Genomic DNA, 14,697 nt, shown 5'->3' with positions numbered 1-14,697 from the left:
AGACAATAGTTCAGACAATAGTTAAGGCAATAGTTCTAGTTATGCTAGTTTCTAGCTATGTGAAGTCATTTGTTTAATGCTATGGAAATTAGTTTTTCTAATTCATACATTTATAGGCCTAGTCTGTGTTATTTTAAAGAAACTTTTATAAAAATACTTTTTATAAGTTGCTATGCTATAATAAAGAACAACGGAGATCATGAATTCCTTCAAGGATTGTGGTAACTCTCTCTTAAGGCTGTGTTGACAAAGGATGGTTTCTCCTTTTCCTAGAAACTTGGTGAGCGCTGGACAGCAGTGTGCCGTTGGACTGAAGAACGCTGGAATAGGTTACAAGAAATCAATATATTGTGGCAGGAATTATTGGAAGAACAGGTATGAAACTGTTTTCCATAAGGGGCAAAATAAATGGTGAAAAGTAACCCATCTTTTATTGTGACATTAGAATAAAGTTGCCTTGTTTACTTTTCTTTGAAAGGGAAATATGTAAATAATTATTTTAAAGATCAAATTTCTATCCAGTTGGTAGCTGATCATGAAGCTTATTGATAGAGATTACGTCATTTGACTCCATTAATTTGACCTGTTTTCATTACTTGGAATGTTAGTACTTGGATATGCTATTTTCATGATTTGTTTGACATTATAGTTATTAGTGAATTTGTATTGGGTGATGTGTTTGAATTTGTGTCGACACATAATTCAATTCGACATATAATTTGTGCTCAACAAATAATGAATTATGGATCCACTCAATACATTATGAACTTTAATTCCCTAGATTTTTTCTTGATTTTTAACAAATATTGAAATTAATGAGAAAATATTATTTAGCAACACCTTTGATTTAACACTGAGTTAATTGCATATTTTTTCCACTAAGTGTTACCACAGCAAATGAGCCTGTTGTACAAAGCTGCCACGTTAATTTTTCAATAGGAGTTCTCTTTGCCCATTCTCTGTCCTTCCAGAAAAGCAACCATCGAAACAAAATACAAATAAGCAAAACTTTTCTCCCCAAATGCCAAACAGTTGTGGTTTAAAAAATAAGCAGACACTGGCCTGGTGGGATGACTCACGCCTGTAATCTCAGCACTTTGGGAGGCTGAGGCGGGCGGATCACTTGAAGTCAGGAGTTCAAGACTAGCCTGGCCAACATAGTGAGACCTTGTCTCCACTAAAAATATAAAAATTAGCCAGGCGTGGCGGTGAGCACCTGTAATCTCAGATACTCAGGGGGCTGAGGCAGGAGAATCACTGGAACCTGGGAGGCGGAGGTTGCAGTGAGCCAAGATTGTGCCATTTTACTCCAGTCTGGGAGACGAGAGCAAGACTCCCTCTCAAAAAAAAAAAAAAAGCAGATACTCTATTCCCGCATCTCTCAGTGTCCATTTTGATTCTTTTAAATACTTTTCATTTCCATCTATAAGAAGCAACTATATTCTCTTCAGGGGAAAAAACCCAAATGTATAATGTTTTGTGGCTTACTAAATATGGTGGCAGATAGTACATCTTAAAAAGTAGGTTGCAGAATTTGTCCAAATATAAATTGGTAATGACTACTTCCCCCTCCCTCAATCTGTGGTCAGATTTTTCTTGTTAGGAACGACAAAAGGGACCTGATTCTGATTTCTGAAATATTTACATTTCACTTTACAAATATTTGCATTTCACTTTATAAATATTTATGTTTATTGTGAACCTTGTATTTAGGCCAAAGAGCCTCATAGAATAGTTAAAATTTTACTTCAATAATGACACTGAAAAGGCCAGGCGCAGTGGCTCACGCCTGTAATCCCAGCGCTTTGGGAGGCCTAGGTGGGCGGATCACTTGAGGTCAGACCAACATGGTGAAACCCGTCTCTACTAAAAATACAAAAAATTAGCCAGGTGTGTGGTGGACACCTCTAATCCCAGCCACTCGGGAGGCCCTGGAGGCAGGAGAATTGCTTGAACCCAGGAGGCAGAGGTTGCAGTGATCCCAGATGACACCACTGCACCCCAGTCTAGGTGACAGAGTGAGACTCTGTCTCAAAAAATAAAAATAATAGTAATAATAATAATTGCAGTAGAAGACATTGATTACTAGAGTAAACCATTGTGTTACTCTTCTCTCCAGTAAAACAATTACAAATTTGGAAATAATTTTAATTTGATGATAAAAAAATAGTTTAAAAGTAGAGTGGCTGACCTTTCAATCGTGTTCTATAATGATCTGACATTTTAACTATGCATTTTGTGTGTGTGTGTAGTATCTACATGTTCTGTCTTACAGCATCATTATTTATGTGCATAACTTACCAGCCTCACTAGAGTGAGGACAGTATCCATATTTGTCTCTTATTTTCCCAATGTTCATTTTTTTGGGGGGTGAAATATAAAGGCAAGGAATAGTTGTTAAATATTTAATTGATAAATAAAATCACTGAGAAAGAATTGATTCCACTGCAAATACAGAACCAGTTTTTTTTTCCTCCTTACTAAATAGAAAAGGGTTTCTGCCCTAAATGCTACATTTTGGGAAAAATTACCACAACGTAGCTACAGTTGTTTTCCATCCCTTCTTCAGGATTATCTCTCTACATAATTGAATATCCTCTGCTTAGAAAACACGCATTGTTGGCCAGTGAAGTTTAAAAATCTTTACATGGGCTTTGGGCGATCTTCAAACTCCCTCCTTTAATCATAATCACTGTTAAACCTTGAATGCTAGGGTGGATTTCCTACATGATGCCATGGAAAGACCATTGGTTTTGGGATGTGGACCTTTGATCCAGCTCTGCTGTTAACTAGCCAAGTGATCTGGGACATGTAACTTGACTTCTCTTTCCTCCCTCTCTAAAATGAGGGGCTGGGACAAGGCAATCTCCCAGCTTTCTTCTGCCTCTAGAAAGTTATAATGTAACTCCTTTGGAGACTTACGTAGTTGGATTTTCCCTTTTCCCTCCACTTATATCCTTGAGAATTAGGTTTAATTCCCTAGGTATGAGGCTAATGTCAGATTGTTCTGTTACAAATCTGAGAAGGATAATATTTTAAAGAAAGGTGTCTTTCTGGGTCATTTGTGCCTCAGACTTAGGTGTTTGAAGGCCTTCTTATCCCCAGGTAAGGATGAAGCCTCTAATAAAATAAAAGTTAGAAATTTGGATGCATGATTTAATTGAATTACCAAATGATTCTGCAGATAAAGTTCAATTTTTGTTATTACTTGTAGTGCTTGTTGAAAGCTTGGTTAACTGAAAAAGAAGAGGCTTTAAATAAAGTCCAGACAAGCAACTTCAAAGACCAAAAGGAACTGAGTGTCAGTGTTCGACGTTTGGCTGTAAGTCATGGGGTTGTCAGCATCTGTGTTGTAAGCCTATAATATCTTAATGTTTTCTAGCTAATGGTTAATACAATTTAGTGAATACAGATTACAGCTCATTACCTAGCATTAGACTGCTGCCCTGTAACAATCTGGAACTACAAATCTTACCTTTTAGCATAGTGAGCTGCAAAGCACGTACATTTTACTATAAAATATACATGTTTAAAATTTTTGGCTGGGGAAGGGAAGATAAAGTCCTGTTAAGAAGAGTCATCTAATAAACATCTGAAATACTAGATTTTGAAGGAAGACATGGAAATGAAACGTCAAACATTGGATCAGCTGAGTGAGATTGGCCAGGATGTGGGACAATTACTTGATAATTCCAAGGCATCTAAGAAGATCAATAGTGACTCAGAGGAACTGACTCAAAGATGGGATTCTTTGGTTCAGAGACTAGAAGATTCCTCCAACCAGGTACTTTTTGATTTGGATGGTATGTTGTACCATGAAATAAACAATTACAATTTAAATGTTCAAGTTAGTTTTAATTTGTATGAAATAAAAGAGTAGTAGACAAACTAAAAAGTTGGTTCCTTATACCTGATGAAAAATTGACATGTGAAAATTGCCTTCAGTTTTCTAAAGTAAGTTTTAATAGATTCTCTTAATATCCTGTAATTTAATTCATAGTAACTGATTACACTTAGCCAATAAATAATTTTAACATCTTAAATCTTAAGTAATCTTATTAATCTTAAAAATATTTTAATGAATTAGTCAAACATAAAACATTGGTTTGTAGACAGATGTTCTTAGCAGCATTATTTATAATAGCCAAAAAGTGGAACAACTCAAATATCCATACACAGATGAATGGATAAACAAAATGGGGTGTATGCATACAATATTATCTGATAATACGAAAGAATGAAGTATTTACACATGCTACAACATAGATGAACCTTGAAAACACTATGCTAAGTAGAAGAAGCCAATCACAAGATTATATGCACTATGATTCCATTCACAGGAAATGTCCACAAGGGGAAAATCCACAGAGACAGAAAGTAGATGCGTGGTTGCCACTGGTGGAAGTGGGGAATGGAGAGTGATGGTTTATGGGCATGGGATTTCTTTTTGGGAGTGATAAAATGTTCTGGAGACAGAGTGTGAGGATGATTATACAACTGTATAAATATACTAATAACCATTATATATTTCAAAGAAAATTTTATAGCATGTGAATTATATCTCAATGAAGTTGCTATAAAAATTGAAATTTTGGATGGCTTTTATTTCAGGTGACTCAGGCTGTAGCAAAGCTGGGGATGTCTCAGATTCCTCAGAAGGACCTTTTGGAGACTGTTCGTGTAAGAGAACAAGCAACTACAAAAAAATCTAAGCAGGAACTGCCTCCTCCTCCTCCCCCAAAGAAGAGACAGATCCATGTGGATATTGAAGCTAAGAAAAAGTGAGAAGAGATAGAGTAATTGTTCAAACCCAATATTGTACATACTGTATTTTCTACTTGGAGCCTATTTCATACTAATCATTAATCATAGGCAAGTCTAGACATAATAATTATCATTATTATGAAAAGTCAACTACTGAACCACCCACCGCCCCTGTCTTCTGAATATTCTACTTGGCACCAGCTAAGCATCTACTTGGATAATTTTATTTATCCTGTGTTCAATTGGGAGAACTCTGTGATCGAACCTTTCTTTCTTCCTTTCTCGTCATTCTCCTTGGAAGGATATGATTGTCCATGACTGTCTTTTTATTCTTTCTTTCACTGTTCACAACTCGACAGTTTTGCTTTAGGTAGACATCCGTATTCTTGGTGAATCTATTTCCTCCTCTCACCATTAAAAAAATCCTTAATTCAGAGAAATAATTCATTTCTAGTGTCCTTTTTTCTCCCCTTTCTCCCTTATTCTTTTTCGTGTTTTGTTGTTTCCTTTATTAATTTCTTTGTCAGATTAATTAACATATTCTTTATATTTGGCTTAAAGATCTATCTTTGTCATAAAATATTTCTTTTAGTCTTATTGATTCAAAAGAAAACTCAGGATCTCTTGAAGAAGAATTATCACAGCTGACATATATTGAGCTTTTACTGATGTCAGCTATTCTATTCAACTCTACTGTGTGCAGGTACTGTACCTGACATGAACTACAGCAGGTAATCCTCAAAGCAGTCTTTGAGTAGTACTGTTATTCTCTCCCTCTTACAGTAGAATCCTATGCTTGGGTAAATGGGCAATTATTTTGGGCCTGAATAAAAATTATACGTTTCTCCAATTTAGCTTTTGTTAAGAAGGCAACATTCCAGTGTTACCAGATGGTTTTTATTTTGATAATAAGGCTACGTTTCTGCCTCCTAATAGCATCTCCTTGTAGGACCAGTGTATCTCTGAGTTGCAAGCAGCAGTTGTGGAACCTTTACTTTTGGAGCCAAGACAACACAGGAAAAAGATGCTTCTAATGTTAATATTAGCATAGATCTCACATTTCCTCAGTGGATATTATCTGCCAGGTGTATCTGGCAGTCTATCTCTCCAATACTGACTTTGTGCATTTGGAAGCACAGAAGGTTGTCGAAGACTAGACTACATAACTGTGAAATCTTAAACATGACTGTATTGTATAGGGTACTTTGTGCTGCAAGAAACAGAATACCGTGCCCAAAGTGTCTTAAACAATGAGATCATTGGTAATCCCATATTACAAAACTTCTGGAGGTAGGGAAGTTCTGTTTTAATGGAAGGGTGTGGTTCAGCAACCCTTCATCTGCAGTCTCTTGTCATTCTTGTCATTCTAAGGCTTTTACCCTTAACCTTGTCTTCTTAGCAGACTCCTGTCCTGCTCTCCCTGATCCCCTGGTGCATAGGAAGTTGAAACTATCTGGCCTTTTGAGTCTCTGTAGTTGTATTTTGGGGACTCCAACTGCAAGGAAGAGTTATGGAGAGAGGGTGTCTGTTGTGTGGGCAACCAGCTGCGAGGACTCCAGTTATCGACTCCACCACTTGACTGATGCAGACATTCCTTCAGTGAATTCTTGGATGCATAGAGGCTTGAATACATCCATTCATTACAGTTAAATCTCATTATTATAGAAAGGTCATTTTCATGCTCAAATTCTGCCGCCTCTAAGTCTACCTACATGTGCTAGCTCTTTTGGAATGATAGGGAGAGCCACATAGCCTTTTTCAATATGTGACCTCCTCAGCCTTTTATATCCCAGTTTTTATTGTCATAAAGTACAGAGGATCCTTAACCATTCCTTTTAAAATGGTTTCCAGACCCTTTTATATCTTCTGTATGCTCTGGAAACCACTGTTAGTTTGCTGTAAAATGGACTATCCCAATAATCGAGGGCCTTAAATGACTGCTTAATGCAGTGCCTAGTTTAAAATATATGCTTAAAAAATGGCAGCTCATTTCCACTTCTCTTCCCTTGGTGCTGCTGTGGTGGTGGTTTTTACCCGCTTAGGGCACAGTGGGACAGTCATTTCCTAGAATGTAGATACCTGTTCCTGTGACCTGTGATCATCGCGTCACTCTTGCCTGTATTCAAAGCAGATGCTGACTGAGTCTCCAAGGTCATTGTAAATGTGTGATTTTTAGATGACCACCTCTTCTCTGAAAGATTAAATAGAAAGCTGCTGTTAAGATGACAGGAGGAACGTATCCCTGTTTGAGCAATACCTTGACCCCAGTTATTTATCTAGATCATCACAAAATCCCTCACATATTACAGGGAAAATCTACCTTGATGAAAAGATAAAATATTCATAATGCACCAGAAACATTTTAAGCAAAGTTTCTCACAAGAATCAGCAGTAACGACTTGTGCCACTGCTTAACGTACCGAGAAGCTCTGTGGGGAGGGTGCTAGTTAAGAAGACAGACAGTCTCGGTTGAATCCCAGTCTCACCCTTTGTTAGCTTTGTGACATGGGACAGTTATTGAAAACCTCTGTGAGTACAGTGCCTTCATCTCTGAAGGGGATAATAATAGTGTATGCTTCATAGGGTGCTGGTGAGGATTCCTTGAGTTAATAATAGATATAAAACACTTAGAAAGGGGCCGGGTAGAGGGCCAGCCATCAGTGATTGTGGCTTGTCTTGTTCCTCCTTACTGTGGTTTTGACCAACCTTCTCAACACCTGTCAGACCTGTCCTTTCGTCTTCCTTCCCACTGTTACTATCTTAATTGTGACTCCTGTTGCTTCACAGCCTATTCTGGGCTCTTGTCTCTCTTTAATGCCTTCTCCTTGGTGAACAGTAAAGGATAAATAGAATCATGTCAGTTCCATGCATAGAACTCTTCCTAAGCTCTCAGCTGCCTTTGGGTTAAGTCCAAACTCCTTAATACATCCTGCAGGGCCTTCCTGTAGCTGGTCCATGTGATTCTTGGCCACATCGTCAATTGTCCCTCCCTTGTGAGTTCAGTACTCATTATTCTAGACACGCCTAACTAATACTTGCAGTTTGCAAGATGTGATCTTCCCTTTGTTTGCTTTCCCTTGCCAAGGGAAATTCCTCAGTATAATGCTGTCATTCTCCTCTAGGAAGCCATCTGTGCCCCGATTGGATTAGAAGCCACTCCTGTGAATTCCTGGAATTAGCACCTAGCAAATTCTTTTGTTACTGCCTGTTACTTTCCATTGCTTACTAGACTAGAAGCTCCTTGGGAGCCGAGATTTTTATCTGGTTCACTTTCATATCAAGAGTCCAACCCAATGCCTGACATTTAGTAAGGCTCAATCATTACATATTGAATAAAAGAAGATGTTAACCTTAGGAATGTCTGTACTTGTTCTTTGCTGATGATCTAACCAAATCTAGTTTTTATTATCTACAAGCATTTATAAAAATACAAGTGATTCTTTGTAAAGGTAAACATTGTTTTAATATATAAAATTTTAAAAATTGTTATTTAAGGCCAGGCATGGTGGGTCATGACTGTAATCACAGCACTTTGGGAGGCCAAGGCAGGTGGATCATGAGGTCAACCTGGCCAACATGGTGAAACTCTGTCTCCACTAAAAATACAAAAATTAGCTGGGCGTGGTGGCGGGCACCTGTAATCCTAGCTACTCAGGAGGCTGAGGCAGAAGAATCGTTTGAACCTGGGAGGCGGAGGTTGCAGTGAGCCGTGATGCCATTGCACTCAAGCCTGGGTGAAAGGGCAAGACTCCGTCTCGAAAAAACAACAACAACAGGAACAACAAATTATTTAATTATTTTCTTCAATTATTTATTAATCCTATAATATTATTACTTTTTTCATACTTTTAATTGGAAATATATTATCTTACTTTGCATGGTTACCCTATTTATGGGTTGCTGTTTTTGTGGGAGTGATAAAAATTATTACTGATGAGCATTTGGGTTGCTCTTTCTGGAGTCAAGTAAAACAATAGAAGAAAACATGACAAATGGTCACCTCTGAATCTTCAAACAGGTTTGATGCTGTAAGTGCCGAGCTGTTGAACTGGATTTTGAAATCAAAACCTGCCATTCAGACCACAGAGATAAAAGAGTATATGAAGATGCAAGACACTTCCGAAATGAAAAAGAAGTTGAAGGTAAAAAACATAAACCACATATATCCTAGTGCAAAAATAGTTCATCATGCTGGATTTTCTGCTGGAATAAAGACATTATGGAATTCAAAAGCCTCCTGTAAAATAAATGTAGGCAGAAGATAGCTTTTAGTACATTGTAGTGAATTTTGAATCCATTCATGCTAGCTGTCATCAGATCCCTATTTGGAGGAGGGTTTTGTTTTCATCTTTGTCAATCATGGAGATGTACAGTGAAGAACACTTCTTATGGTGATCCAGCTAGTGGTACTACTTTTTAGTTAGTTTAGATCACCCTTAATCTGGTATCTAATAATTTATGACTTTATATTAACGTTATGCTGAAGATGTTTTGCCTTCAGAATACAACAGACTATTTTAAAAAAGTGTCTTCAATATATTTTCTTTAAAGTTGTAAAAAATAAATACAATTAAAAGGTGTGGGATCTTAGCCTTGCCGCTTTCCATGCTTATATGTGTTTCTGAAGAGTGTGATGGGAGCTTGTAGAACTTTTTTGTCCTTGGTGCTCATACGTCTCCTACACATTACTGCAGTAGCTATTTGGGCACCTGGTGTAAGTCTGCAGTGGTTTTTGTATCAACAGTGGAGTTTTATTTTTAAAGAGTTTGGAGGATATTTTAGAAACAAGATGTGCATAAATATCTAAGGTTTAAATTGGAAAGTGGTGGGTGAAATGGGAATTGAGATGAGGCTGGGATTGCGGGTGTCTCCCTGCAATCACAAAGTCCAGAGGGCGAGGTGGTCTGAGCTCGAACTTGCAAGAGGGCTTAGGGCACACCAAGCACAGGGAGCTGTTTTCTTTGTCCAGAATGACCCACCTTTCTGTGTGGTTGAAATGTCTCCACTGCAGGAAGCTTCCCTTAACCTCACTAGAAAGAGTTCAGTGATTAATCTTTTGACTTCATGTGGCTTTGGCCATGTCTCGATGAAAGCCCTTCTTGCATTTATGCTGTTGTTTGTTTATATGTCTGCCTGTTTATATGTCTGCCTGTGAGGGCTTAGAAATTGAAGATAATTTTCAATTGCACCCTTTTTATTCAGCACTTGGTAAAGCTCTTGTGGCTCATGGAAGCGAAGTGTGATGATTGTGGGTGGGCAGGGGGAATGGGGTTGTTGGTTGTGCAGGGAGCAACTTTATCAGAGCCCTCTCTGCACAGAGAGTTGGGAAAGCCAGAAGTGGGGCCTGTGTTACATCATTTCATATGCTTCTCACAGTTCTGAAAGATGGATAGATGATTTTAATGATCACTGACCACCCAATTCTAAAAGATATTCAGGTGGCAGAAAATTTAGTAGTAACAGTGATCTTCATGGAACAAGTTCCACAAAATATTGATAAATTGAAGTCTATCCTGTGACCCAGAACAATTTTACTGGCAGAAGCTGTTACTATATTTGGGAGGATAAAGTATGTAAGGCGTGATTGGCGTTCCTTTGTGTTTCATTTAATATTTATCTAGAAGTTCATTTATTTTGTTTCAGACGAGTAGTAACAGATGGCAAAGATTTGGAAAAAAATATATAAAACAAAGAAAATTTCAGCATTATTCTAATCCTCTATTTTTCTTGCAAACTGAGGAAAGATCAACTTATTCTTCTTCTTATTATTATTTAGTGAAGGAGTATCTTGGTCCAACAGATGAATTACCTGGGTGGAGAATCTATAGTCTAGTCTCCTGCCATCTTAAGAGGAAGCAAAAAATCTATTTGTAAAAAGGAGACAATTGCCTTTTTCTCGAGTTTGATGGTGACTTTTACATTGATCCTTAGTTAGACAAAAGTAAATGGTGTTTCTTAGAATCTCTTGCTAATATTCCTTGATCTTTGACTATAAGAAGGTTGTTCTACCTAGTCACAATAAACTTTGTGAAAATCAAAGTAGGATAGCTGAATTTATTTGATAGCACTTACATGTAAAGAATTTAGAATTGGGATTCTTCTCTGGATTTTCTGGTTGAAGTAATATGGGTTGCTCAGAAGTTTTGATTTTGTTATGATGGATACTATTTGAATAGTTAATATATAAATATCAGTTGGGGATGGAGGAATGGGAGAAAATTCAAATACTGAGTTGTGTGCACATATACTTGTGTTTGTGCATATATACTTGATTTTACTTGCTTCATTCTTACTAGTTCTGTAAAGAATTTTGTCTTGGGAACATCAAACTATGGAGATAAAAAAATTAAATTAAGAAGCATTTCGCAAACATAAAGAACAGAATGTGGGCTGGGCTTGCCATGGCTCACGCTTGTAATTCCAGCACAAGGAGGGAGGATTGCTTGAGCCCAGGAGTTTGAGACCAGCCTGGGCAACATAGGGAGACCCCCGTCTCTACAAAAAGTAAAAAAAAAAAAAAAAAAAAAAAAAAAAAGTTAGTGGGGCATGAGCTTACACTTATAACTCCAACTACTCTGGAGGCTGAGGTGGTAGGATCCCTTGAGCCCAGGAGGTTGAGGCTGCAGTGAGCCATGATTGTGCCACTGCACTCCAGCCTGGGTGACAGATTGAGAAACTGCCTCAAAGGAAAAAAAAATGCTTTGGTTTGGATTCTAAAGCATATTTTCTATTTTAATTATTTAAAAATTATGTATGAAATATGACTGTGCTTGAAGTTTACATTAAACCCTAGACTTAATATAATGCAAACAAATAATGCTGAGCCTCAAAATATTTGTATCCCTTTTTCCTGTTTTCTTTCTTTTGAGATGGGAGTTTTGCTCTGTTGCCCAGGCTGGAGTGCAGTGGTGCGATCTTGGCTCACTGCAATCTCTGCCTCCCGGGTTCAAGCAATTCTCATGCTTAAGCCTCCCAAGCAGCTGGGATTATAGGCATGCACCACCGTGCTTTGCTAATTTTTGTATTTTTAGTAAAGATGGGGTTTCACCATGTTGGCCAGGCTGGTCTCAAACTCCTGACCTCCAGTGATCCACCCCGCTCAGCCTTCCAAAGTGTGGGGTTACAAGTGTGAGCCACCATGCCCGCCTATTCTTTTGCTTGTTTGTTAATTTTTGTTGAGCAACCTCTGTCATAACACATTCAATTCTTTTGACTCAAATCATTATTTTTATGGCATGGTGAACTCAGGGTATGTATGTAAATAGATATACTGGATCTAAAACATAATTTTAATTATTTCCTTCTGATAGGAGCTTATAATTATCATGTACATTTTTTTTTTCTCATAAAAGAAACCAATGTCTTTTAGTTGCTGTGATTACTGTTTGAATTTACCTTTTCAGATTTAAAAAGAGTGTAGGAGGGACATTAAACCTAAAGATTTAAAACAGCAACATTATATTGAGAAGAAAGTTTGCAATGTTCTTATGTTGGGACTTCATTTGCAGGCATTAGAAGAAGAACAGAGAGAAAGAATCCCCAGAGCAGATGAATTAAACCAAATGGGACAAATCCTTGTGGAGCAAATGGGAAAAGGTAAAATCCTTGATTTTTTTTTTTCCCCATATTTTTCAGATGGTGGCATCGAATAATATTACAGTTTGCCCTATTAAATGTTTTGCTTTAACATTCTGATCCTCTTTTGGCTAGGTAAATGTTTTCAAAAATGTTTTTAGGCAGCAGAATCTTTTAAAAAATGAAATTTTATTCTGAGGCTGATTGTAAAAGAACAGATAAAAGCAAAGTTTTTCTGATTTTATATGGGGTCGGGGCTGGACACCCTGATACCTTAGCAGAACAGTTAAAACCCACTAGCATAGTAGATTTTAAAACTGTATCCTTTGGGTTTATATATTGGGAATTTGTTTTGCAGGGGTGTAGCAAAAGAAAACTTTATTTGGCAACATTTGGGAAATGAAGTTATATTAAATTCATCAAGAGTATTTGATTTTTGATAATGTTTAATGCATTATATTTACTATATTTATTTACTACAGTATTTTTATAGTTAAGTTTGATAAGGTGTTACTTGTATATGAAATTTTTAACTGTGCCCAAGACTTTTTTTTTTTGGCTGTAGCTCCCAGTGACTTAGAATAAGCTAAAAATTAATATTCTTGCTGTGCAGTTTTGCATGTGAATCTCTCTTTGTTCTAGAGAAATGTTGAAAGACATTTCTTGCATTCCATGTCCCTTGGTCTAGTAATGGTTAGCACTTTAGAAGGCTGCTGCAGCTCTCCTTGGCACTTGTACAGATATCTATATAGAATTAGGAATATTACTTTGACAAGAGTCTTCAAAGCAGTAGCGTTTAATTTTTTATTGTTTGACTTTTTGTTATGGAAAATATAACTACATAAAAGCAAATAGAATACTATAATGAACTTCCTTGTATCAGTTACCTAGTTCAATAATTGACAATTCTGCCGTTCATGAATTATCTATACCTTTACTCGTTCCTCAGCCTCTCAAGTATTACTGGTTTTACAGTTTTCTTGGACATAAATTTACTTACGTTGAAATACATGACTTAGCTGTGCTGTTTTGACAAATAGATACACCTGTGTAACCTACACACACACATCACTATGTGGAAAATGTCCACCTTTCCAGAAAGTTCTCTTTTGGGTTAGTCACCTTCCTCCCTCCAGAAAACAACTGTTCATGTTGCTTTGACCTTAGATTATTTTGCTTCCAGCCTTTAACAAATATGTTTATTTATTTAGTAGGTATACAGGATGTGTATACACACACACACACACACACACACAAACATGTATACAAACACAAACATATATAGATATATACACATACACACAAAATATGGAATGTAAACCATGTGGACAGTGTATGTCCGTTTATTTTGAAATCATGCAAATGTATTGTCAATCTATATTATTAATAAAGGTTAATTTCTTCTTTAAATAAATTAAACAGAATAGTATTTAATACTTTCTTTCAAAGTCCATTCTAGCAAACTGTCTTAGTTGTCCTGCCTGTGGGCATCCCACTTGGAGGTTTCTCTTTCCAGTATTTACTTAAAGAGATCCAGAGACACAAACAGATGATAACTTCCCTTGAGATGCTGGTTCATTCAATAATTATAATGCATTAGATGTTGAATTTATTTCCTTTCCAAGCATAGATTTTTTTACTTCTACCTCAGCAAGTGACTCTGACTTTATCTGATGTGAATATGGGATAACTTCTTGAATCTGTGCACTGAATTTACTCCCATTTCTGTCAGGTTTTCAGCAATGTGGCAGAATTATGAAGATGGGGGAGACTTGATGTAGGTGAGAAGTTGGTGCAAGGTGATGTTACAGTGAGAATAACAGTGATTGGGGGAATGGGCGAACTTGGATTGTCCTGTCCTTTTCTAGTTTCTTATCCTTGGGAAAGTATTGAAACCCTTGCGTTTCTTTGCTTTGGTGTCTGGAAAGTGAGGGAGTTTATTAGCTGATTCTTAGCTATTAGTTTATCCGCTATTAGTTTATTAGCTGACTGTAGACTTTGGTCCATAAAAATTTTACCATAAACGGGTCCTAAACAGACACATTCTGGACATTGAATTCACATGAAGGTGCTACTTGCAAAAGGCCAAAGGCAACACTGGAGAATAGATGACATGGGGCTTTTGTCACCTAATATATACTTATCCAATTTCATAGGAAACATTTTATATTTTATATTATCAATTTTTTTTCAAGCATTGGTGGAATTAGAAATGCATTCCTTAGAGGACCCTAATTCTTTTTTGTTTTAAAGATGCATCTGTTTAAAAAAATTTTTTTAGGATAATAGTAGGAATCTGAGAAATGGAGGAGCTGAAATGAATAAACTCTGTATGTTCCAGTTCAGTTAGGGAGGCAT

General features: G+C 36.9%; 1 protein-coding gene across 1 annotated transcript in view; it reads left to right on the top strand.

Moving 5' to 3' along the window:
* UTRN (utrophin) overlaps positions 1–14,697 on the top strand; it is a 608,259-nt gene that overhangs the window by 164,289 nt on the left and 429,273 nt on the right. The window contains exons 14-19 of the mRNA XM_011962010.1: positions 274–375; positions 3,215–3,322; positions 3,605–3,784; positions 4,612–4,781; positions 8,783–8,906; positions 12,273–12,360. Coding sequence (XP_011817400.1) covers positions 274–375; positions 3,215–3,322; positions 3,605–3,784; positions 4,612–4,781; positions 8,783–8,906; positions 12,273–12,360 — 772 coding nt within the window. The remainder of the gene's footprint in view (positions 1–273; positions 376–3,214; positions 3,323–3,604; positions 3,785–4,611; positions 4,782–8,782; positions 8,907–12,272; positions 12,361–14,697) is intronic.

Source organism: Colobus angolensis, unplaced genomic scaffold (assembly GCF_000951035.1).
Source record: "Colobus angolensis palliatus isolate OR3802 unplaced genomic scaffold, Cang.pa_1.0 Scaffold58, whole genome shotgun sequence".
NCBI classification, from domain to species: domain Eukaryota; kingdom Metazoa; phylum Chordata; class Mammalia; order Primates; family Cercopithecidae; genus Colobus; species Colobus angolensis.
Note: the sequence above shows the minus strand (reverse complement) of the source record. Positions and strands in the feature narration are given on the sequence as shown.